This window comes from Thalassophryne amazonica, chromosome 17, assembly GCF_902500255.1.
Source record: "Thalassophryne amazonica chromosome 17, fThaAma1.1, whole genome shotgun sequence".
Lineage (NCBI taxonomy): Eukaryota > Metazoa > Chordata > Actinopteri > Batrachoidiformes > Batrachoididae > Thalassophryne > Thalassophryne amazonica.
The window spans coordinates 4,784,929-4,809,753 of NC_047119.1; the positions used below are offsets into that span (position 1 = coordinate 4,784,929).

At 43.7% G+C, this 24,825-nt stretch overlaps 1 protein-coding gene across 1 annotated transcript in view; it reads left to right on the plus strand.

Moving 5' to 3' along the window:
- The window catches only part of LOC117529312 (synaptic vesicle glycoprotein 2C-like), a 139,110-nt gene extending 118,374 nt beyond the window's left edge, over positions 1–20,736 (plus strand). The window contains exons 10-12 of the mRNA XM_034192061.1: positions 8,892–9,095; positions 9,214–9,373; positions 20,243–20,736. Coding sequence (XP_034047952.1) covers positions 8,892–9,095; positions 9,214–9,373; positions 20,243–20,426 — 548 coding nt within the window. The 3' untranslated portion in view covers positions 20,427–20,736. The remainder of the gene's footprint in view (positions 1–8,891; positions 9,096–9,213; positions 9,374–20,242) is intronic.
- Positions 20,737–24,825: the final 4,089 nt, after the last annotated feature.

Here is a 24,825-nt window from a genome sequence, read left to right on the forward strand (position 1 = left end):
ATAAACAGGACCTATACTTTATTGACAGCCCTCGTACCGTCAGCCACAAAGAAATAAAATAAAATAATGTTAAAAAAGACCATTTTATTTTTGTGTTCAGTGGATGATAACACTCACTATAACGTCCAAAGTGAACCTGAACTACACTACCCACAATGCTCCCTGCGTTGACCGGCCAATCACATTTTGCGCTTAATGATGATGTCATCAGCAAGCGACAGGCAGCCAGTCTGCCACAAACACACAACAGATTGGACTAAAATGTTTGATTTTAGGATTTACAAACATTTTTGACCGTTAAACTTTGCTTACTTTACCAGCAAAAAAATGTCATTGGACTGAAAGTTATCGGAACTAAATTTACCAGAACATAATTGATCCAATGATGGTTTTTAAACTTATCTGAAAAGCTAATCCACTAGCAAAAACATTAGCTTCAATAATATTTGTTATCGATTAGCTGAACTGTGCCCACCGCTGCTTGGGGGGGAGGTTGGCTACACTATTTCATTGGGTGGCTGGTCCCTTGAAGGCACGTTGTAATAGTTATATGCCTTGCATGTCCTCCACCATGGGGTGGAATGCTTTGTGGTGTTTGCTGTGGCTACAGGGCCCTGCACGGCTGTGGGGCCTCATCTCATAATGGGGGCTATGTGGCACTGATGCAACTCCTACGATCAATCACATTATTACACACTCTGCACTTATATTCAGAGCTTATATATACACACCTATATTTACGTACGTCACACCTTCTTAAGATACAAAATAACCCCTTAATCACATTAGCTACAAGCAACAGAGCCAATGTGAAAGCTGTCATTCATGGTCAATCAGAGTGGCTGTTTTCGAGGGACACGAGTCATGTGTTCCCTGCACTGTCAGCTAGGCACGGCCAAAATAGACAAGATGTCTATTTATGCACATACTGAGCCACGCAATACAGCGACTGCCAGTCGGTGTGAAGGCAGTGATTGGGGAGTGATTGGGGCACATTTGATTAAGACATAATGTAAAAGATACATTAAATGGGGTTTTCAATGTTAACTTTAAATGGCCACAAAATCTGTAATCTGGATCAGATCTGGATCATACTTTGTCAGTCGATAAAGGATACCATCCTACATAACACTTTCAAATATGAAAGGAATTCAGTCTATTTTAACAGAGTTATGAATTTTTGAAAATCCATTAAATGTTAAAGGATAGGGATTTTTCCAGTTTTCCAAGATTCTTCCTGATTTTGACCTTTGACCTTGAAAATTGAATCAGTTCTTGTCTATCAGGATATGAATCCTCTGTTAAACTCTATAGATTAAAGTTACTGTAAGGTAGTTTACATTTACACTCTGTCTCAGGGTGTTAAAGTGTCTGATCTCACAAGGACACGGGACAGTCCACATTGTGAGAACAGGAACCCGTTTTAGACTCAAATAGAAATAAACGTCATGAATCAAACAGCTTTAATACAGTTTTAAAGTGTAGGTGACACCAAAAATAATGTGCACAAATAATCACTAAAAATGATGAAATGTTGATATTTTAAAAAATCCTGAACAATAAAAGTCGATGACAAGTGCACAGGTGAAGAATAAACTACAGCTGTCTGAAGCCTGCGCTCGATTTCAGCCCTCAGCCGAGACCATATTGTTGCTACGTCATCACCAGAACGGGACCCGCTGATTCAAGCCCAAATCAATTGCAAACACAGCGTTGCTCAAGCTGTTTTCTGACATTTTCTTTTTTCTAGTGTGGAGCTTTTTTTTTTAAGTCCAGACTGAAGGTGATTCTGAAGCAGCTGTGGAGGACACAGACTGATGGTTTTGAGCCTTATTATAGACCACAGTGAGGGAGAATAAACCTTGGAGGAAAACCTTCAGTCTGACAACAGTGACGATATCGGCAGAGTTCAGAAACAGAATGGTGATTATAAAAAAAATAAATAATGCAGGCGATTTCGGCATGCGGGTGGAGATGATAAACTTTGTATTTTTTTGCCAGCTCTTTGTTCATAATCAACTGATTAAAACAGTAGTTTGTTTTACTATCTGTGACGTCAGAAAAAAGTGATGAGGAAGTGTGGATTTTTTTTATTTTTTTATTTTTTTCTTAGAAACAGGTACATACATTTCAAATCTGAAAAATGACACAAGGGACTGAATATATCAGCTATTGTTTTAGTCCAAATTCTAGCAGCAGTAATCCAGTAAATAAAACATAACAGAAGTCAATTCTGATGGATATAAAAGCACAAAACTAAATTTTAAACAGGATGGGCCGAACCACTGTAATAATATGCAAATGGAAATGGGCTGTCTGAATGACCTTTATATGCAAATCAAAATACACTGACAGATGGAGGGTCAAACCAAGATAACACCCTCACCCACCCCCCCCCTTATCTGTTTCACTCAAGTCAGACTCTTGCCAATATATATATATATATATATATATATAATTTCAATTTTGCAGCAATGGCTTGCTGCCCCACTCCCTTCTTAGTGGATTAAGGGGGTAACACACAGGCTTACCATGAGACAAACCATGACAGTATGACAGTGACAAATAATACAACCCCTGGCAAAAATTATGGAATCACCGGCCTCGGAGGATGTTCATTCAGTTGTTTAATTTTGTAGAAAAAAAGCAGATCACAGACATGACACAAAACTAAAGTCATTTCAAATGGCAACTATCTGGCTTTAAGAAACACTATAAGAAATCAAGAAAAAAAAATTGTGGCGGTCAGTAACGGTTACTTTTTTAGACCAAGCAGAGGGAAAAAAATATGGACTCACTCAATTCTGAGGAATAAATTATGGAATCACCCTGTAAATTTTCATCCCCAAAACTAACACCTGCATCAAATCAGATCTGCTCGTTAGTCTGCATCTAAAAAGCAGTGATCACACCTTGGAGAGCTGTTGCACCAAGTGGACTGACATGAATCATGGCTCCAGCACGAGAGATGTCAATTGAAACAAAGGAGAGGATTATCAAACTCTTAAAAGAGGGTAAATCATCACGCAATGTTGCAAAAGATGTTGGTTGTTCACAGTCAGCTGTGTCTAAACTCTGGACCAAATACAAACAACATGGGAAGGTTGTTAAAGGCAAACATACTGGTAGACCAAGGAAGACATCAAAGCGTCAAGACAGAAAACTTAAAGCAATATGTCTCAAAAATCGAAAATGCACAACAAAACAAATGAGGAACAAATGGGAGGAAACTGGAGTCAACGTCTGTGACCGAACTGTAAGAAACCGCCTAAAGGAAATGGGATTTACATACAGAAAAGCTAAACAAAAGCCATCATTAACACCTAAACAGAAAAAAACAAGGTTACAATGGGCTAAGGAAAAGCAATCGTGGACTGTGGATGACTGGATGAAAGTCATATTCAGTGATGAATTTCGAATCTGCATTGGGCAAGGTGATGATGCTGGAACTTTTGTTTGGTGCCGTTCCAATGAGATTTATAAAGATGACTGCCTGAAGAGAACATGTAAATTTCCACAGTCATTGATGATATGGGGCTGCATGTCAGGTAAAGGCACTGAGGAGATGGCTGTCATTACATCATCAATAAATGCACAAGTTTACGTTGATATTTTGGACACTTTTCTTATCCCATCAATTGAAAGGATGTTTGGGGATGATGAAATCATTTTTCAAGATGATAATGCATTTTGCCATAGAGCAAAAACTGTGAAAACATTCCTTGCAAAAAGACACATAGGGTCAATGTCATGGCCTGCAAATAGTCCAGATCTTAATCCAATTGAAAATCTTTGGTGGAAGTTGAAGAAAATGGTCCATGACAAGGCTCCAACCTGCAAAGCTGATCTGGCAACAGCAATCAGAGAAAGTTGGAGCCAGATTGATGAAGAGTACTGTTTGTCACTCATTAAGTCCATGCCTCAGAGACTGCAAGCTGTTATAAAAGCCAGAGGTGGTGCAACAAAATACTAGTGATGTGTTGGAGCGTTCTTTTGTTTTTCATGATTCCATAATTTTTTCCTCAGAATTGAGAGATTCCATATTTTTTCCCTCTGCTTGGTCTAAAAAAGTAACCGTTACTGACTGCCACAATTTTTTTTCCTGATTTCTTATAGTGTTTCTTAAAGCCAGAAAGTTGCCATTTGAAATGACTTTAGTTTTGTGTCATGTCTGTGATCTGCTTTTTTTCTACAAAATTAAACAACTGAATGAACATCCTCCGAGGCCGGTGATTCCATAATTTTTGCCAGGGGTTGTAATAAAAACTATGTCTGTAATGACAACAACATAGGTGCCAAACCCCCCTGCCACAAACTGGCACATCACCCCCCACTTTTCCCCGTGCCCCCATAAAGAATGTTATGCAAGTATAAATGTCAAGATGCACATGGAGTATATGCCAAAGGTGCTACAAATAAATTTGTGACGCAGGTAGGGGCCCCCAGGAAAACATAATGAATGGTGGTGTCACAAGCACCAGGGGGTCTACAAGAGCGCAGAGGTGTCAAATCCAGCTTCAGAAAGTAAAAACCTTCCCATGTGTTGCTCCTACCTGTGCACCTAAAACAGGTGATCTCAATAATTAGCTCGTCCACCTGCCTGAAGAGCTGAACTAATTACAATCAGCTGGTTTATTGGCAAGATGGAACAAATATGTGGCTGGACTTTTACTTTCTGAAGCTGGATTTAACACCTCTGCAAGAGAGATTCTTGGTAATGGTATTGCCACCACCCCAATGTCGACCAGGGACAGGAATGGAACCTGGCCATGGATCACAGAGTGTTCGTAGCCAGTGGCCCAGCCAGTGCTACTGACCCATATGGATCCCACCCAGGTGCCCAGAAAAAATACCACCAAAAAGTGTTCCATCACTGACACAGTTGACATTTTTACTACCAGCATCTACGGTGCATGCAGAAAGTCTTCACAGCGCTTCACTTTTTCCACATTTTGTTATGTTACAGCCTTATTCCAAAACTGAGTAAATTCATTTTTTCCCTCAAAATTCTACTCACAATACCCCATAATGACAACATGAAAAAAGTTTTAATTGTTTTATTTTTGCTAACTTATTAAAAAAAAAAAGAAATCACATGTACATAAGTATTCACACTCTTTCCTCAGTACTTTGTTGATGCTCCTTTGGCAGCAGTTCCAGCCTCGAGTCTTCTTGAATATGATGCCACACGCTTGGTGCACCTATCTTTGGGCAGTTTGGTCCATTCCTCTTTGCAGCACCTCTCAAGCTCCATCAGGTTGGATGGGGAGCGTCGGTGCACAGACATTTTCAGATCTCTCCAGAGATGTTCAGTCAGATTCAGATCTGGGCTCTGGCTGGGCCACTCAAGGACATTCACAGAGTTGTCCTGAAGCCACTCCTTTGATATACTGTCTGTGTGTTTAGGGTCATTGTCCTGCTGAAAGATGAACCGTCGCCCCAGTCTGAGGTCAGAGCGCTCTGGAGCAGGTTTTCATCCAGGATGTCTCTGTACATTGCTGCATTCATCTTTCTCTCAATCCTGACTAGTCTCCCAGTTCCTGCTGCTGAAAAACATCCCCACAGCATGATGCTGCCACCACCATGCTTCACTGTAGGGATGGTGCCTGGTTTTCTCCAAACATAACACCAAAAAGTTCAATCTTTGTTTCATCAGAATTTTGTTTTTTATGGTCTGAGAGTCCTTCAGGTGCCTTTTTTGTCAAACTCCAGGTGGCCTGCCATGAGCCTTTTACTAAGGAGTGGCTTCTGTCTGGCCACTCTACCATACAGGCCTGATTGGTGGATTGCTGCAGAGTTGGTTGTCCTTCTGGAAGGTTCTCCTCTCTCCACAGAGGAATGCAGGAGGTCTGACAAAGTGACCATTGGGTTCTTGATCACCTCCCTGACTAAGGTCCTTCTCCCCCAGTCACTCAGTTTAGACGGGCGGCCAGCTCTTGGAAGAGTCCTGGTGGATCTGAACTACTTATGTACATGTAATTTCTTAGTTTGTTTATTTTTCATAAATTTTCAAAAACTTCATAAAAACTTTTTCACATTGTCATTATGGGGGATTGTGTGTATAATTTTAAGGAAAAAAAATAGAATTTCATCCATTTTGGAATAAGGCTGTAACATAAAAAAAATGTGGGAAAAGCAGCACTATGAATACTTTCTGGATGTATGTACACCTGCTGAATGAATATACCCAGTACAGCTGAGAATTGATCACATTTATGGCGTACACCCTTCCTGCTCCTAGCTTCCTCGTTGTTGGCTTGGGACTGGTACTCAGTATCCACCCCATGTGGCTGAGTTAAATAAGATCAAGCTCTCATAGCAAAAACAAAGAAAACAAAAAGAAAAAACTCTCCTTGCTTTTGCACTGCTTCACCTTAGGGAGCCTTGGTGGTTGATGTCCATTGTGCAGTCTTACAGGTTGGAGTTAATCCTTTAAGGAGCTCAAAATCCTTGTTTTGCTTGTATCTGCTTCCTCGATATCACAGTGTTGTTTTTATGGCAAAGTCCAGTTTAAAAGGAACGACAGGTGCTGCTCTAATTGATATTTTGTTCAGACTACAAAACACCCATTAATAAGGAACACAGTAAACCCAAGCCTTTAGTGCCCAATGCCCAGCTTTGTATCGCGATTTCCTGCCGCTTACTGCAAATACCAAAGTGCAATGGGACATGCCACAAATGGACCTGCACCCTCAGTGCACTCCCTTTTTGTGTCCGCTGTATCTGATAACCTCGAGGCAAATTCAGTCCACTTCATGTCATATCATGCTTTTAATAAAACCAAACTACACTCAACAAAAATATAAACGCAACACTTTTGGTTTTGCTCCCATTTTGTATGAGATGAACTCAAAGATCTAAAACTTTTCCACATACACAATATCACCATTTCCCTCAAATATTGTTCACAAACCAGTCTAAATCTGTGATAGTGAGCACTTCACCTTTGCTGAGATAATCCATCCCACCTCACAGGTGTGCCATATCAAGATGCTGATTAGACACCATGATTAGTGCACAGGTGTGCCTTAGACTGCCCACAATAAAAGGCCACTCTGAAAGGTGCAGTTTGTTTTATTACAGCAGCTGACGGTAGGCTGAATGTGTGTGTGTGTGTGGAGACAATTCACCTCATTCACAACGTGACAGAACATAACGATGCGCTGTTATGTGCAATAGCACAGAACATTATTCTTGACCATGCAAAATGGTTCCTGATAATTCACCAGAGTTGGGAGTTGACTGAGAACTTTCAGTCGTGCTCTGGTGGAAGTTGGAGCATCCACCCAACACACGCTCACAAGAGAAGTAAGTCCATTGTAGGCCCTGAGGGCCATTGGTATCAGAGCTTATCCCTAGATTCTGTAGTGTGAAGTGGATGAGAGTCTACAGCTCCCCTGAGCAGGAAGCTAGTCCAGTGCAGGTTACTTCACCAGCCAAGATCGGTACCCATTTACAGCTGGGTAGACAATGCAGATGAAGTGTCTTGTCCAAAGACACAGACAGATACCATGACCAGAAACTGAACCGAGCTTGACATGATGGAAGCCCAACTCCTTTAGGGGTCTAGTGGTTAAGCGTTGGGTTTTGGCCCACAGGATCCTTCGTTCAAATCCCAGCCTGACCGGAAAATCACTAAGGGCCCTTGGGCAAGGTCCTTAATCCACTAATTGCTCCTGGTGTGTAGTGAGCGCCTTGTATGGCAACACCCTGACATCGGGGTGAATGTGACACTATTGTAAAGCGCTTTGTGTGTCTGATGCAGCTGGAAAAGTGCTATATAAATGCAGTCGATTTACTTATCCTGCTGAGTTACCTGCATCTACAGAAGCCTGTAACTTTGTCGGGGTTGTCTGTGTGTCGTGGTGGCTTTCCTCACTTGTCTCCTTCTTAGATTTTTATTTCTTTTCATTCATGATGTAGAGATTACTTTTCACTGTGAGTTTAAAGGGCATAAATTATTTATTTATTGATGTCATAAAAAATTCAAGCAGGCTGCACTGACTGTTTCATAGCACTGTAATATGGGACTATTTTTATCTTCATCTTCTTGAGAAGAGACATTTTCCACTTATTCCCTCATGATATCCTCCTGAGATCCTGCATGCACATGTGGAGGAATCATTTCTTTTCACATGGGGTGATGCTATCTTAGACTGTAAGCATGCATTACTGGTTACAAAGTGGACCTATTACTCTGATTTGATCAACAAAAACAAGCATAACTCAAAGTTCTTGTTTGACACGGTGGAAACACTTCTTCATGGACATCCACCTGTAGTTCGCTCTCCTTTTACAGCACAAGATTTCCTGGATTACTTTGAGAAGAAAATAGAAGACATTAGGTTAAACATATCCCAGCATGCCTTGACCCAGCCACTACACCCTGCTATTGAGGTGGGCGCCACTACTGAGGTATTACCTAGATTTACATAATTTGACAGTATCTCTCTAGACATGCTGAGAAAACTCATAATGTCAACAAAAAGCACAACCTTTTTATTTGATCCTATACCAACAAAACTGTTTAAGGACCTGTGGTCCACTCTTGGGCCGACTGTGCTGGAAATTATTAATCTCTCATTAACTTCTGGATCTGTTCCTAACTGTTTCAAATCTGCAGTGATTAAACCATTACTTAAGAAACCTAATCTTGACCCTGGTGTATTGAAAAACTATCGGCTGATATCAAATCTATCATGTTGCTCTAAAATTCTGGAAAAAGTGGTGTCACAGCAGCTCGTGGACTATCTTACTGAGAATAATCTCTTTGAGCCACTGCAGTCTGCTTTTAGAAAATATCATTCCACAGAGGCGTCTCTCACTAAAGTGGTGAATGATCTTACATGTATACTTGACAATAACTGTCTTCTTGTCTTCTATATTTGCAGACATTGATGACTCAAAGCTTACAAATTCACGAGTGATCAACAGCTCCTTCCACCACAACAAGACGGGTTGTCAGATGACATTTGACGATGACTACAGCGCTTACTGGGTCTATTTTGTCAACTTCCTGGGAACGCTGGCCGTGCTGCCAGGAAACATTGTCTCTGCCCTCCTCATGGATAAAATAGGACGCCTGAGCATGTTAGGTAAAACGAAGATTAACATGCGCCTGCTGTGATGTTTGTGCTTGGACTGTGTTTGGCTCTTCTGATGTTTGGGATTCTGCCCGTAGTGACCTGTAGTGATGCTCTGTTTGTGTGGCAGGAGGCTCCATGGTGCTGTCAGGTATTAGCTGTTTCTTTCTTTGGTTCGGCACCAGTGAGTCGATGATGATCTTCATGCTCTGTCTCTACAATGGCCTCAGTATCTCAGCATGGAACTCTCTGGATGTGGTCACCACTGAGGTGTACCCAACAGACAGAAGGTGTGCAGGACACACACACACACACACACACACTTCAGACATGGTCAGCATTAGGAACATTATACTACTGTGTGATGTATACTCTGGAAAATATGGTTAGAATTATGGTTACTACCATATTTGCCCGTCAGATGGCCCATGGCGTTCCACGCAAAATTTTGCCTAAAGAGGCGGTGGGCCGATGCATGAGCACCGCCAATATTACGTTCGTCCGAATTCCCATTTCAATAAAATGTCTGATTGCATCAAATAAAAAATAAATCACAAATAACTTCTGATGGTCGGTGCTTTCTCACACAGGCAGCATAAAAAACCCATCACAACTAGGCATTGTCCTGGAACACTTCCTTTTTTCTTGCACAGGAGTTTTTCAAAATAAGAGCACATTTCAGTATGAACTTTGATTCCACTACCATTGCACACTGATGATGCGGAACAGATGAGAAAAACACGGTGAAAACTCATTGTTTTTTGCTTTTTATCATGTTTTGGGGTCATGGATTTATTTATTTTAGAGTGGGCATTGAATAAACTGTAATAAAAATTATTTTATTTTGGGTGGGCATTTAACCAGCTTTCTTCAAAAAAGGGGGTGAGTTGATGGTCGGCTCTGGGTCCTCCTACATGCAGATATGGGAAATACACTTTGCTTACTATGTCATAAATACAGACTGTATATATACTGGAGAAACCATGCATGACATTACCCATAGGTTTTCTATAGAGATGCGGAACAGCTATTTTGAAGCCTTTAAAATTACTGTTCTGGGTATTGCCATGTTGGCAGTGTTTACTCTGCCTATGTCATGGCCAGAGGTAGAGCATGTGTGAGACCCTGCATGACCTAGGTCTCACCTAATGTCTGCTATTTTCTTCTCAAAGTAATCAAAAAAATCTTGTGCTGTAAAAGGAGAGCGAACTACAGGTGGTTGTCCATGAATAAGTGTTGCCACCGTGTCAAACAAGGATTTTAAGTTATGCTTGTTTTTGTTGATCAAATCAGAGTAACAGGTCCACTTTGTAGCCAGTAATGCATGCTTATAGTCTAAGATAGCATCACCCAAACACTCCCCCATGTTAGAATTATTGAAAAAGGAGACTGGGGAACGGTTTTCAAAATGTATAGCTTTGGTGTGGGCATTAAAAATGATGCCTATTTTCTCATTTATCATGGATTAACTGAAATTAACATCACTAAGCTTCTGATATACAAATTTAGATAATACAAAAATTTCACTTGATGAAAATACCAGAGCACAGATATTTTAGATGACCCACAATTTCAATTTCAATTTATTTCCTTTATATAGCGCCGAATCACAACAGAGTTGCCTCAAGGCGCTTCACACAGGTAAGGTCTAACCTTACCAACCCCCAGAGCAACAGTGGTAAGGAAAAACTCCCTCTGAGGAAGAAACCTCAAGCAGACCAGACTCAAAGGGGTGACCCTCTGCTTGGGCCATGCTACAAACATAAATTACAGAAATAATTCACAGAACAATTCACGGACGAATATACAAGAATTTCTGTTGGTGCACAGGACAGGAGAGTCGCCAACCAAACACAACTCCCATCTCTGGATGGAGCTGCACCTTAAACAGAAAAAAAACAGAATCAGGCATCAGAAAGACAAAAAATACTGTATAATTTGTCAGCATTAAACAACAAGAAAAACAGAGAAATACTAAGGTGATCACCGGCCGCTAGCCCTAAACTTCACTAAAAGACCCAGAATTTAGGTGAAGTTGAGGCCGCGGCCCACTTCAATTACTAATAACATGAATTAAAAGAGTAAAAAGCGTAAAACAAAATGGTACCAGTATACTAGCTATATGAAAGGGAAAATAAGTGCGTCTTAAGTCTGGACTTGAAAGTCTCCACAGAATCTGACTGTTTTATTGACGCAGGGAGATCATTCCACAGAACAGGGGCATGATAAGAGAAAGCTCTGTGACCCGCAGACTTCTTATTCACCTTAGGGACACAAAGTAGTCCTACACCCTGAGAACACAAAGCCCGGGCCGGTACGTAAGGTTTAATTAGGTCAGCTAGGTAGGGAGGTGCCAGTCCATGAATAATTTATAGGTTAGTAGCAGAACCTTAAAATCTGATCTCACTGGGACAAGAAGCCAGTGAATACACGCCAAAATGGGTGTAATGTGGTCAAACTTTCTGCTTCGTATCAAAAGTCTGGCTGCAGCATTCTGAACCCAATTGGAGACCCCTAATGCTAGGACTGCGGTAAACCAGAAAATAGAACATTGCAGTAGTCCAATCTAGAAGAGATGAACGCATGGATGAGGGTCTCAGCATCAGCCCATAGACAGGATGGGCGAATCTTCGCTATATTTTGCAGGTGGAAGAAAGCAGTCCTAGTAATATTTCTAATATGGAGGACCAAGGACAACGGAAGGATCAAAAATTACTCCAAGGTTCCTCACTTTGTCAGTGTGATGTATGACACACGAGCCTAGGCTGAGTATTAACTGTCAAATTGATGCCGATGTCTCACTGGACCAAGAACTATCATTTCAGTCTTTTCAGAGTTTAAAAGTAGGACATTTCTAGACATCCAACTTCTCACTGCTGCAAGGCAGTCTTCTAAGGATTTTATGTGAACCAGATTACCAGCAGTTATGTTATCGGAGGAGAGGCACATGCCTGGGCTACGGCGCTCTGGGAGCAGAATTCACGGCTCCTAACGTCATACGCTGGGTTTGTGAGGGAGTTCAGACAAGTGTTCGACCACCCTCATAGAGGCAAGACCGCTTCAAGCGTGCTGCTGTCGATAAGACAGGGGTGCCGGAGCGCAGCTAAGTATGCAGTCGACTTCCGTATCGTGGCAGCGCGAGCCGGCTGGAATGCTGTTGCGCTCTGCGCCGCCTCTGTAAACGCACTGTCTCTGGTCCTTAAGGAGCACCTGGTGGCGAAGGACGAGCCACGGGATTTAGACGGGCTTATCGACCTGGTTATACGGTTGGACAACCGATTAACAGAACACCGACGGGAGCGAGACGAAGGGCGTGGTCAGGCACAAGCCGTCCCTCTTCCTCTCGGGTCCGAAAGGGAGCCATCTTCCCCATGCTCCACAGCCAGGGCTCTCCACATGACGACAGCTCCCCCTGCTGCCGTTGCTATGGAGACGAGCAGGGCCAAAAGGCGATCAGATCAGAGACAGAGGAGGCTGGTCCGTGGAGAGTGTTTTCTCTGCAGCTCAACTGAGCACACGCAGAGAAACTGCCCCAAATGGTCAAAACAGCAGCACCCGTCCTTGGTGACTGGGCTAAGGGTGGGTCACAATACCCACACGGTGAAACCCCGTAAATCTGCACGAATCCCAGTCACGATCCTAAGTGAGGATTTAACCCTTCACGCCCCAGCACTAGTAGACACGGGGTCGGAAAGGAATCTGCTGGACAGCAGATGGGCAAAGGAGGTAGGGCTCCCTCTGGTGGCTCTGCCTTCACCTTTGAAGGTACGGGCACTAGATGGCACCCTTCTTCCATTAATCACACACCAGACACAGCCCGTGACATTGGTTGTGTCTGGGAATCACAGGGAGGAGATCGTGTTTTATGTAACACCTTCTACCTCCCGAGTGATTTTAGGGTTTCCATGGATGGTGAAGCACAATCCCCAGGTTGATTGGCCGTCTGGGGTTGTGACGCAGTGGAGCGAAACCTGCCACCGGGAATGTTTAGGATCCTCGGTTCCACCCGGTGTGACAGCTAATGAGGAGGTCAAAGTTCCCCCCCAATCTGACGGCGGTGCCGGAGGAGTACCATGATCTTGCTGACGTCTTCAGCAAAGATCTGGCACTCACTCTTCCCCCGCACCGACCGTACGATTGCGCCATCGATTTGATCCCGGGCGCTGAGTACCCGTCCAGCAGGCTGTACAACCTCTCACGTCCGGAACGCGAATCAATGGAGACCTACATCCGGGACTCCTTAGCTGCCGGGTTGATCCGGAACTCCACCTCCCCGATGGGTGCAGGTTTCTTTTTTGTGGGTAAGGAGGACAGCGGACTCCGTCCATGCATCGATTACAGAGGGCTGAACGAGATTACGGTTCGTAATCGATACCCATTACCTCTGTTGGATTTGGTGTTCACACCCCTGCATGGAGCCCAAGTATTCACCAAACTCGATCTTAGGAATGCATACCACCTGGTTCGGATCCGGAAGGGAGACGAGTGGAAGACGGCATTTAACACCCCCTTAGGTCACTTTGAGTACCTGGTCATGCCGTTCGGCCTCACTAACGCCCCCGCGACGTCCCAAGCATTGGTTAATGACGTCTTGCGGGACTTCCTGCACGGGTTTGTCTTCATATATCTAGACGATATACTCATCTTTTTTCCGGACCCTGAGACTCATGTCCAGCATGTACGTCAGGTCCTGCAGCAGTTATTGGAGAACCGGCTGTTTGTGAAGGGTGAGAAGTGCGAGTTCCACCGTACTTCTTTGTCCTTCCTGGGGTTCATCATCTCCTCCAACTCCGTCGCTCCTGATCCGGCCAAGGTTGCGGCGGTGAGAGATTGGCCCCAACCAACAAGCCGTAGGAAGCTGCAACAGTTCCTCGGTTTTGCAAATTTCTACAGGAGGTTCATTAAGGGTTACAGTCAGGTAGCGAGCCCCCTGACTGCCCTGACCTCCACTAAAGTCCCCTTCACCTGGTCGGATCGGTGCAAAGCCGCGTTTAGGGAGTTGAAACGCCGGTTCTCGTCTGCACCAGTTCTGGTGCAGCCTGATCCTAATCGCCAGTTCATAGTTGAAGTGGATGCCTCTGACTCAGGGATAGGAGCCGTGCTGTCCCAGAGCAGGGAGTCCGATAAGGTTCTCCACCCTTGTGCCTATTTTTCCCGCAGGTTGACCCCGGCTGAGAGGAATTATGACGTTGGCAATCGGGAACTCCTGGCGGTGAAGGAGGCTCTTGAAGAGTGGAGACACCTGTTGGAGGGAGCGACGGTGCCCTTCACGGTCTTCACAGCTGAACCCCAGGCTGAACCCCAGGCAAGCCCGCTGGTCACTGTTCTTCGATCGGATGCCCCTGTCCCGGGTGCACGAAGAGGAAGCCAAGGCCGACTTGTCGGACTCAACAGAGACCATCCCCGAGTCCACTGTCGTGGCCACCCTCACCTGGGACGTGGAGAAGACCGTCTGGGAGGCCCTGACATGGAACCCGGACCCGGGGACCGGCCCAAGGAACAAATTGTACTTACCACCAGAGGCCAGAGCTGCAGTTTTGGACTTCTGTCATGGTTCCAAGCTCTCCTGTCATCCTGGGGTGCACAGAACCATGGCAGTGGTCCAGCAGCGCTTCTGGTGGGCGTCTATGGAGGCCGACGTCCGGGATTACGTCCAGGCCTGTACCACCTGTGCCAGGGGCAAGGCCGACCACAAGAGGATTTCGGGACTCCTCCAGCCCCTACCGGTGCCTCACCGCCCCTGGTCCCACATCAGCCTGGACTTTGTCACGGGCCTCCCGCCGTCCCAGGGCAACACCACCATCCTCACGATAGTGGACCGATTCTCCATGGCGGCCCACTTCGTGGCCCTCCCGAAGCTCTCGACGGCCCAGGAGACGGCAGACCTCCTGGTCCACCACGTCGTGCGTCTGCAAGGGATACCAGCAGACGTCATCTCGGATTGTGGTCCTCAGTTCTCTTCCCAAGTCTGGAGGAGTTTCTGCAGGGAACTGGGGGCCACCGTGAGTCTCTCGTCCGGGTATCACCCTCAGACAAACGGACAGGCAGAGCGGGCTAACCAGGAGCTGGAGCAGGCCCTCCGCTGCGTGACCTCCACACACCCGATGGCCTGGAGCAACCATCTGGCCTGGATCGAGTATGCCCACAACAGCCAAGTGTCGTCTGCCACCGGCCTCTCCCCGTTTGAGGTGTGTTTGGGGTACCAGCCCCCATTGTTCCCACTCGTGGAGGGGGAGGTCGGTGTGCCCTTGGTCCAGGCCCACCTCAGGAGGTGCCGCGGGGTGTGGTGGACTACTCGTTCTGCCCTGTTAAAGGCCTGGACAAGGGCCAAGGCCCATGCAGACCACCGGCATTCCCCGGCCCCTGCATACCAGCCCGGGCAGGAGGTGTGGTTGTCGACAAAGGACATCCCACTTCAAGTGGAATCACAGAAACTCAAAGACAGGTTTATTGGACCGTTTCCCATCCTCAAAGTCCTCAGTCCAGCCGCAGTGAAGCTAAAGCTGCCAGCTTCACTGCAGATCCACCCGGTTTTCCATGTGTCACGTCTCAAACCTCATCACAGCTCACCACTCTGCACCCCTGGCCCTGCACCGCCTCCTGCCCGGATCATCGACGGGGAGCCGGCATGGACCGTGCGTCGGCTCCTGGACGTCCGTCGTAAGGGCCGGGAGTTCCAGTATCTGGTGCACTGGGAGGGGTATGGACCCGAAGAACGCTCCTGGGTGAAGAGGAGCTTCATCCTGGACCCGGCCCTCCTGGCCGATTTCTATAACCGGCACCCAGACAAGCCTGGTCGGGTGCCAGGAGGCGCCCGTTGAGGGGGGGGTCATGTTGTGTGGGCCGCTGAAGAGGAGGTACTGCTGGCCCACTACCACCAGATGGCGCCCTGCTTGGAGTGCGGGCTTCAAGCACGAGAGGGCGTCGGAGCCGCTGGGAGTGACAGCTGTCCCTTATCAGCACCAGCTGTCACTCGTTCAACTCATCACCATATAAGCCGGACTGCAACTCCACCTCCTTGCCGAGAAATCAGCTACCGTTCCAGGTAACCTTCTCTGCTGTGAATTTTCTGAGACTGAATATTGTTCTGTGTGCAGCCGTTTTCCTGTGGTGACAGTCTGAAGCTGGACTGGCGGATAGTGTGAGCGCGACGTCTTCGCCTCACATTCCTTCCAGGGAGAGTGACTGACAGGAGCTGCACGGGTGATTCTGTGTCTGGAGGTGGAGGTTCTCCCTCCCGGAGGAACTAAGCTTTACACGATTGCTGGGTGTGTATTCACACACCCACCAATAACTGTTTCTGTTTTCTGCCAGCAGTACCGGGTCTGACTGCTGAAGACAGTGGCCACCTGGGGCGCAGGGCTTGGCTTGGGCGCAGATCCGTTGGTGGTGGAAACTGTGTGGGATCCGGCTCTTCTCTCACCAGACGTCATCTATCTTTGAGCCTGCCCACACGTCACCTTGTGTATAATTGACAATCCACATTATTGTTATTGTCTGTATTTCGTTGTGTGATTCACAACATTAAATTGTTGCTTTTGGCTTATCCATTGTCTGTTCATTAACGCCCCCTGTTGTGGGTCCGTGTCACGACACCTTCCCAACAAGTCGGCATGTATAACTGAGTATCATCTGCATAGCAGTGAAAGGTAATCCCAAAATGCTGCAATATGTGCCCAAGGGGTGCTATATAAAGGGAGAAAAGCAGGGGGCCTAAGACAGACCCCGGAGGAACCCCAAATTTCATTTCACTAAGGTTAGAGGTAGTGTTACTGTACAAAACAGTGAGAACGACTGGTCAAGTATGACGTCAGCCATGCAAGGGCACTCCCAGTAATCCCAAAATTATTTTCCAGCCTATCAAGTAGAATATGATGATCCACTGTATCAAATGCAGCACTGAGATCTAACAGCAACAGAACTGTAGTGGTGTCTGAGTCCATTGTAAGCAGAAGATCATTCACCACTTTAGTGAGAGCGTCTCTGTGGAATGATATTTTCTAAAAGCAGACTGCAGTGGCTCAAAGAGATTATTCTCAGTAAAATAGTCCACGAGCTGCCGTGACACCACTTTTTTCCAGAATTTTAGAGCAAAATGATAGATTTGATATCAGCCGATAGTTTTTCAATACACTAGGGTCAAGATTAGGTTTCTTAAGTAATGGTTTAATCACTGCAGATTTGAAACATTTAGGAACAGATCCAGAAGTTAAAGAAAGATTAATAATTTCCAGCAATATCGGCCCAAGAGTGGGCCACAGGTCCTTAAACAGTTTTGTTGGTATAGGATCAAATAAACAGGTTGCGCTTTTTGTTGACATTATGAGTTTTGTCAGCATGTCTAGAGAGATACTATCAAATTATGTAAATCTAGGTAATACCTCAGTAACAGCGCCCACCTCAATAGCAGGGTGTAGTGACTGGATTAAGGCATACTGGGTGGGATATGTTCAACCTAATGTTATGTATTTTCTTCTCAAAGTAATCCAGGAAATCGTGTGCTGTAAAAGGAGAGCGAACTATAGGTGGTTGTCCATGAATAAGTGTTGCCACCGTGTCAAACAAGGATTTTGAGTTATGCTTGTTTTTGTTGATCAAATCAGAGTAACAGGTCCACTTTGTAGCCAGTAATGCATGCTTATAGTCTAAGATAGCATCATGCCACGCAAGGTGGAATACTTCTAATTTTGAATGGTGCCATTTTCGTTCTAGACCTCTTGCTTTATGCTTGAGGTCACACAGATAATCATTGCACCAAGGTGACTGCGATTTGGGGGAGCGCGGTTTTAACACAGGTGGTGCAATCATGTTGAGTGTCATTTTGAGCACTGAGTTTAAACTATCCACAAGTCTGTCTACTGACTGGGTATTTGTCAAAAGTGAGGTTAAGACATCAGGCAGTCTAGCTTTGAGTTCAGTCTTAGTTAAGGAGTTGATGCGTTGCCGTAATGATGTTGTTCCACTAAACACGGCAGCGAAACTGTAAACTTAATAAGTGAGTGATCAGACACCACTGATGTAAGAGGCATGATGTCAATATTCATGACAACAATACCACGTGCGAACCCACCAAAATTAGTAGTCATGGCTAGTGGCATCTGTGCTACAGGAGCTCTATGGTTTAAAATATCTTAAACTAATGAGTTATGGGGAAAAAAATCACCCCACATACAGCTGTTATAGACAGGCAAACTACCTATCCAGACCAAAAACATTTTTTGTTACGTGTCATAAAAATGTTTATGTATTAGCCCTAAAGTTGGACATTTTAACATGGGCCTCTATGAGAACCTGCTCCTCAGTCTCAGGTGGGCGTTCAAGAAACTGCAACTTTTTCTTGTTCTGGGTGTGCCTCATTTTTGGACAGTCGAAGCTAGCTGCTTGGTCATAAATGACAGGAAACATTTTTTTTTAACTCAGTGCATACTGTTGAGTGACAAGCTCTCAAAGGTGGTGCTGTGTTTTTAATATTTGGCTATTTTCAGAGCCTTGTAGGAGGAGACGTATGCCTGATATAACTGGACTGATTGCATTTTTTGAAATGTGCAAAAAGAATTAGTCCTGACCATAAAGTTTCAAAGCTGTAAATGCCAAATATCAAATGAGCTATGAGTGTCAGAATTTGGGTTGAAATGCTCATTCTGCAAAATGCATGAAATTAAATAAAGTTTCAAAGGTAACCGGGATACAAACTTAATATTTGGGATTTCCCCATAAATTTGGCATAGCAACACCTGTATTTTTTATTTTATTTTTTACTTTTATTTATTTATTTATTTTTTTTCAACATAAATGGTGTATGATGAATTTAACCTGTGTGATCTATGGAATTTTTTTTAAATTTACATCTTCCATAAAGCAGGCTTTGATTTGAGAAATCAACATATGTTGTTGATGTGCTTTGATCTAACTAAGACTGACTTATAATTGTCATGATTGAGTCTTATGGTATGTTGTTTATTTTCTGTTACTTTGGTGCTTGGGTTTTGGTGGAGGGAGTTCTCTTGTTTGGTGTTGGGGGTGTCTCTCCTCTCCTCCCTTCCTGCTGGCCACACCCCATCCCTGAACCTTCCTCACACACCTGTCTTGTATAATCACTCCTCCTATATAAGTCACGCCCTTTGCCTTTTTCAGTTGTGAGATTGTTGTGCTTTATGCCTTATGCAAGCGGTTGTCCTCAGACGTTCCTTGTCTTGTTTTGTTTAACTGTGTCTCGACTTTGTCTGTTTTTTGGTCTTGTCTCTGCCTAATGCTTTGGCTACTGTTACTGTTTTTGGACTGTCTTTTTGTGTACCGAACCCCGCTTGGATTAACATTAAACTCTGTTAAACTGAATCCTGCTTTGTGTCCAACCACTTGGTGCCATTGAGCGTGTCAATAATACATGATTTCACATTCCATTTTTGAAGAATCTTTCTTAAACTGGATCAGTGTGAATATTTGTTAATATGTCCTTCCTTATAAAGGTAGCTTCTCTTATTTGAGATTTGCTTCATCCTTGAGTGATTCATGTGATCAACTGAAACATTTCACACACGCACACCACGTTCTTGCTAGAACAAATGTGTATTTATGTATATAAATGGTTCTGCCAGTGTGGCATTTACCATTACTATATATGCAGACAGGAGGAATTAAAAAAATGAAACATTTCTTTAAAACAACTATTGCCTATCAAGTGGCACCTAACCAGTGCACCTGTACCCATCATGTCCTGCGGGACTGGGCCCCAGGACATGATGGGTACGTCTCACTTAAGAGTACCTTTTAGAATTGGTAAATAACACTACGTAACAAATTTTTATTTTTGTTTTGTTCCTGGGTACACAGTGTGTTTTCCTAACCTGTTATGCCTTAAATAGATAGAAAATAGCTGTTATTCCACAGAAACTTTGCTTCTGTGATCAGCGTATTTTATTTATTTATTTTTACTGAGTTGTACTAGATGAATTCAATTCAACATGAAACACTACAATGGAGACATCTAGTGGTCAGTGGGGGCAACTCTTCTGTTAAATTATAGCATACTCTGATCCCTAAAATCAAAGCTGTTACAGTAAATCCTTTTTACGAGCTCTTTTGTTGTATAGTCGTAATGAAGTTACCCGTGCGTATTGCCCATGTCTGAATGCGCGTCTTCTTTGTCTCTTTGTTTTTAGGGGTACAGGCTTTGGCTTCTGTAACGCCATGTGTAAACTGGCAGCGGTGCTCGGCAACCTGATCTTTGGCTCGTTGGTTGGCATCACGAAAGCGATCCCCATCCTGCTGGCATCGTCTGTGCTGGTTGGCGGCGGGTTGGTGGGCCTCCGACTGCCAGACACACGGGCCAATGTCCTTATGTGAACCTCAACATAGAAAAGTATGCTGTTTATCTGGCATTTACTCAGCTCATGGAAAAACAAATCTTTTTATTTATTTAAATTTAATTTATTTAAATACCTCTTAAAGTGCTGCTCTTATCATTCTTGCATTTATGATTTGATAAATGCTGTTGCTTCAGTGATTGATATTCTGTTATAGCTGAGTAAATAACCTGGTAAAACAGTTTATGTTCTTACAGCGCTGTAGGTCGGCAGAGTTTAAAGACCACTATTTGACGTATGGAGTTGTTTGAGCTGTACGGTTGGTTGGTGGTGCTCTGGGAATTCAAAAACAAAGGTTACAATTAAAACCAAACTGGATTACATAGTGGTGATAAAATGCTGTTTATCTACAGCTTCACAACACGCACATCATAATGCATGTGCCAAAGCTCCAAAAGGCTTGGACTTCCAAATGTTGGCTTTTGTTCAATAGCAACACAAATCATGGTGTAAAACATTTACTTTTTTAACTACCAGCCATGAAAACCTTCTGTGAATTATAACATTTCCAGATGTGGCCAGTGACAGTTTAGAAAAAAGCAAACTAATATTTAGCATTAGCATATGTGGCTAGCGTTAATCATAAACTTTATATATACAAACCTCCACAGGTTTTCTGAAGAACGAGTTGAAGATCAGATGGGGTGGTGTTGAATGTCATCATCTTGGCAGTGCCCGAACTCCCTGCCAGCCCAAAAATGGGTAAAGGGGAGAATCATGGGCATGACCGTATTACCTGGTTGGCCAAACTAGCTGAGACTAACAGGCTACCTCACCTGATGTCTGGATATTTGATTTACATACTCTTGCGGACTTGGCCTTAGTTCTTATAATGGGAGACTTGGGTGTGGGTATTAAAAATGGCTACCAGCATATTACCCCCTTAACCATTACAATATCAATGTAGCTCATGTCACCAAGCTATTGATACCTGCTAATTAGCAGTAACAGTGCTAACATACAAATGAAATTAAAAAAAATGCACTCAATAGAAATACTGGAGCACAGACTTCATAAGCGGTTGAATAGTACAATTAACCTCACAACAACCCGTATTATCTCAGATATTTGTAGTACAGTGCTGAAAAATGACAAACACGACTGATTTGACAGTAGCTAGCGGCCATTTCTAGCGGCCTCTGCTAGTGGAGCACTGAACCTGCACAAGAAATTTCCCTCTTACAGTTGTAACATGAGGTATGAGCAAACTAGCTGCAGAGACCAAACCGTTTTTCTTTTTTGTTCTTTTTTTTCAGCACCAGCGGTTGTTGCTTGGCGTCAAACTATTCTCCATCATCCAGCCCCGCTCTCTCACACGAGCGTCTGGATTATCAGATATGCAACTATCAAGAGCTCCGATGTCATAATTGCAAACAAGTTGCCATACAAGCATGACTGACATGCAGGAGAAGATTATTTTGACCATACGAAAAGCAAGAATTCATCACCAAGTACTATCAGCTGCAGTTAGCATTACCGCGTAGCTACACTAACACATGATAGCGTCTGATAATGCTAACCGCAGGCTCCATTTCCTGTCAGCCGTGAAACACATTATGTTGACATAACAGGTAGCGATATCTAGAAATGCGGTAACTCCCAGAAGACTTTCATCACTGAATTATGTAGATTTGTTTCTCTTGATTAATTGTTTGAGTAATAAATTATTGTGCTTTCCCCCGACTTGGCTAAGATTCCCTTCTTGGTTGATGGTGTTCAAGCCTTTTGCTGCAATCTGCAAGAATGAAAAGGCCATAGATAATAAATAATCTCAATAATAACAATAGTTCTAGTCTAAACGGGCAACTCCAGCAGCTACATTTCTAAAAAGAAAACAAGTTTACATTTTCTGCTTTTTACAGACTTTTGAGATCCGAACCTTTTTGTTTCTTTGTCTGAATGCTTTCTTGTGTCTGTGTCGTGTTTGTCTCGTGGCGCTGAGCTCACTGTGAAGGGCTTCACTGCAATCTGGGCTGTCAAGAAGAATTTATACCTGCAGAAACCTTTGCTGTTGGAGAACGCTGCTCTTCTCTTTGCTTTCTTCCTCTTAACTGGGTTTCCTCCGGCCCCGCCGTGTCCTCTTGCTCTGTTTATCTCCGTCTGCCTTGTTGCTCTCCACAAAACTCAAAGGCCTTTCTCAAATGTTGTGCCTCTCTGTCTCTGTCTTTCTCCTGAACCTCGCTGGAAGCTTTGCTCCCCTGCTTTGTTTGGTCTCTCATGTCTCCATAGTGGCACATGCATGAATGCCTACCAACCGTGTGTCCAGAAAATCATGTCAGATCCATCAACCATCGATAATAAATCACAAGTAGAATGTCAAGTTGATTTTTGGATTGTTGGAGAATTAATGAGATAAAGAAGGTGCTGTGTTTCTTAGTGTGCAGTTGTTTATGTAGAATAACTCCGTTTGTGATGTAAGGACGCTGTGAATGGACTCAAACAAACTGTCTACTTTTTAAAGGTTGCTGTAACAAAAGGTGGTTTGATAATGGATGAAATATTAACCAATTATGGTGCAAAGCTGATTAGATAAAGACCTCTGAGATATATGAAACAGCAGACAAAAAGGGCCTAAACAGCAGTGGCGGCGCCAGGAAGTTTTTGTTGGGGAGGCTGAGGTGGGGCTGAGGTAAAAGTTGGAGGGGCGCCACAAAATGTCATCCAAATGAAAAATATATAGTAAATTGCTTTATAAATACCAAGGTATATGTTTTAGTCACCCATGCTCCTCTAAAATGTGGTATCAATGCACACACACATCACTTAGAATGATTGCATGTTCAGTAAACTTCCACATAGGTATACAAACTGAATTCATTGAAATGGTGCTCAAGACAATGCATGGAATCAACCTTAAACAAATCGTCTATATCAAAGATTTATTGCCAATTTAACACAGAGGTCATAACCATTTGATAAAAGTAAGTAAAAGATATAGCCTGAGAAACTTAGTTGTAAACAATATACAAAAAAGTGATTCTTTATGAAGTTTGTATACAATCTAGCCCACATATCCTTTGAGTTGTACACGTGCTTTGTGATCCACAGACACAAAGTTCTGATTTGTAACTTGTGTGTGGGTTTTTACAAATAAATGTTTATTTGCAAAACTGAAAATTCTGTTTGTGAAGGGTGATTCAGTATTGGTGGATCACCAAACACACACATGCATCACTTTGCTCAGTTACGCAATATTGAAACATTCTCAGTGCAAAACTGTAGTTGAGATCCACAAATATGTCAGTTGCTATTCACATTATTGGCAGAATTATTGGGGGGGGGGCTGGGTGGGAACTTGGCTAATTATTGGAGGGGCTTAAGCCCCCCCAAGCCCCCCCTTGGCGCCGCCACTGCTAAACAGTGATACAAAGCTTACAGTTATGGCCAAACAGTCTTGGCCAGTAGTAGAACATAGACTTGACAGTGATATAGGAACACAAACCTGTTGTGAGAAAGTGTGAAAATAGCAATAAATGAAAACTTCAGGATCACAGGAATAATTCTAAATGCAAACATTTGTGCTTAATGTCTGTGGTCTATTTACTACCAAGGAATCAGTTTTTAGAGCACTGGTCCATCACAGTGACATAATTACATGATGATGCCGAACTAGATATAAGTGGAATTATTCTCTTTCCCAGACTTCCTTCTTTTATGTTAATTCACGTTGTTTCATCTAACCCCTAGATAGATGCTTATCAAACACGTATCTTGGTTGGTTTGAGTTTGAATCTTGAATAACTTACAGCTCATGCCCATATATAGAGGGGGTTCAGGGGGTTCAACCGAACCCCCCCCCCCCCGAGAATTCTGCTGATTTTTTTGCTGATCTGGATATCAACGTTATGTATTTTCTTTTCATTGATAATAAGCAACAAGCACTAACTGTTACACAGCTATTATCACACACCCTCAAGTTTCAATTTCCTCTGCCAGAGTAATCAATCAATCAATCAATTTTTTTATATAGCGCCAAATCACAACAAACAGTTGCCCCAAGGCGCTTTATATTGTAAGGCAAGGCCATACAATAATTACGTAAAAACCCCAACGGTCAAAACGACCCCCTGTGAGCAAGCACTTGGCGACAGTGGGAAGGAAAAACTCTCTTTTAACAGGAAGAAACCTCCAGCAGAACCAGGCTCAGGGAGGGGCAGTCTTCTGCTGGGACTGGTTGGGGCTGAGGGAGAGAACCAGGAAAAAGACATGCTGTGGAAGAGAGCAGAGATCAATCACTAATGATTAAATGCAGAGTGGTGCATACAGAGCAAAAAGAGAAAGAAACACTCAGTGCATCATGGGAACCCCCCAGCAGTCTAAGTCTATAGCAGCATAACTAAGGGATGGTTCAGGGTCACCTGATCCAGCCCTAACTATAA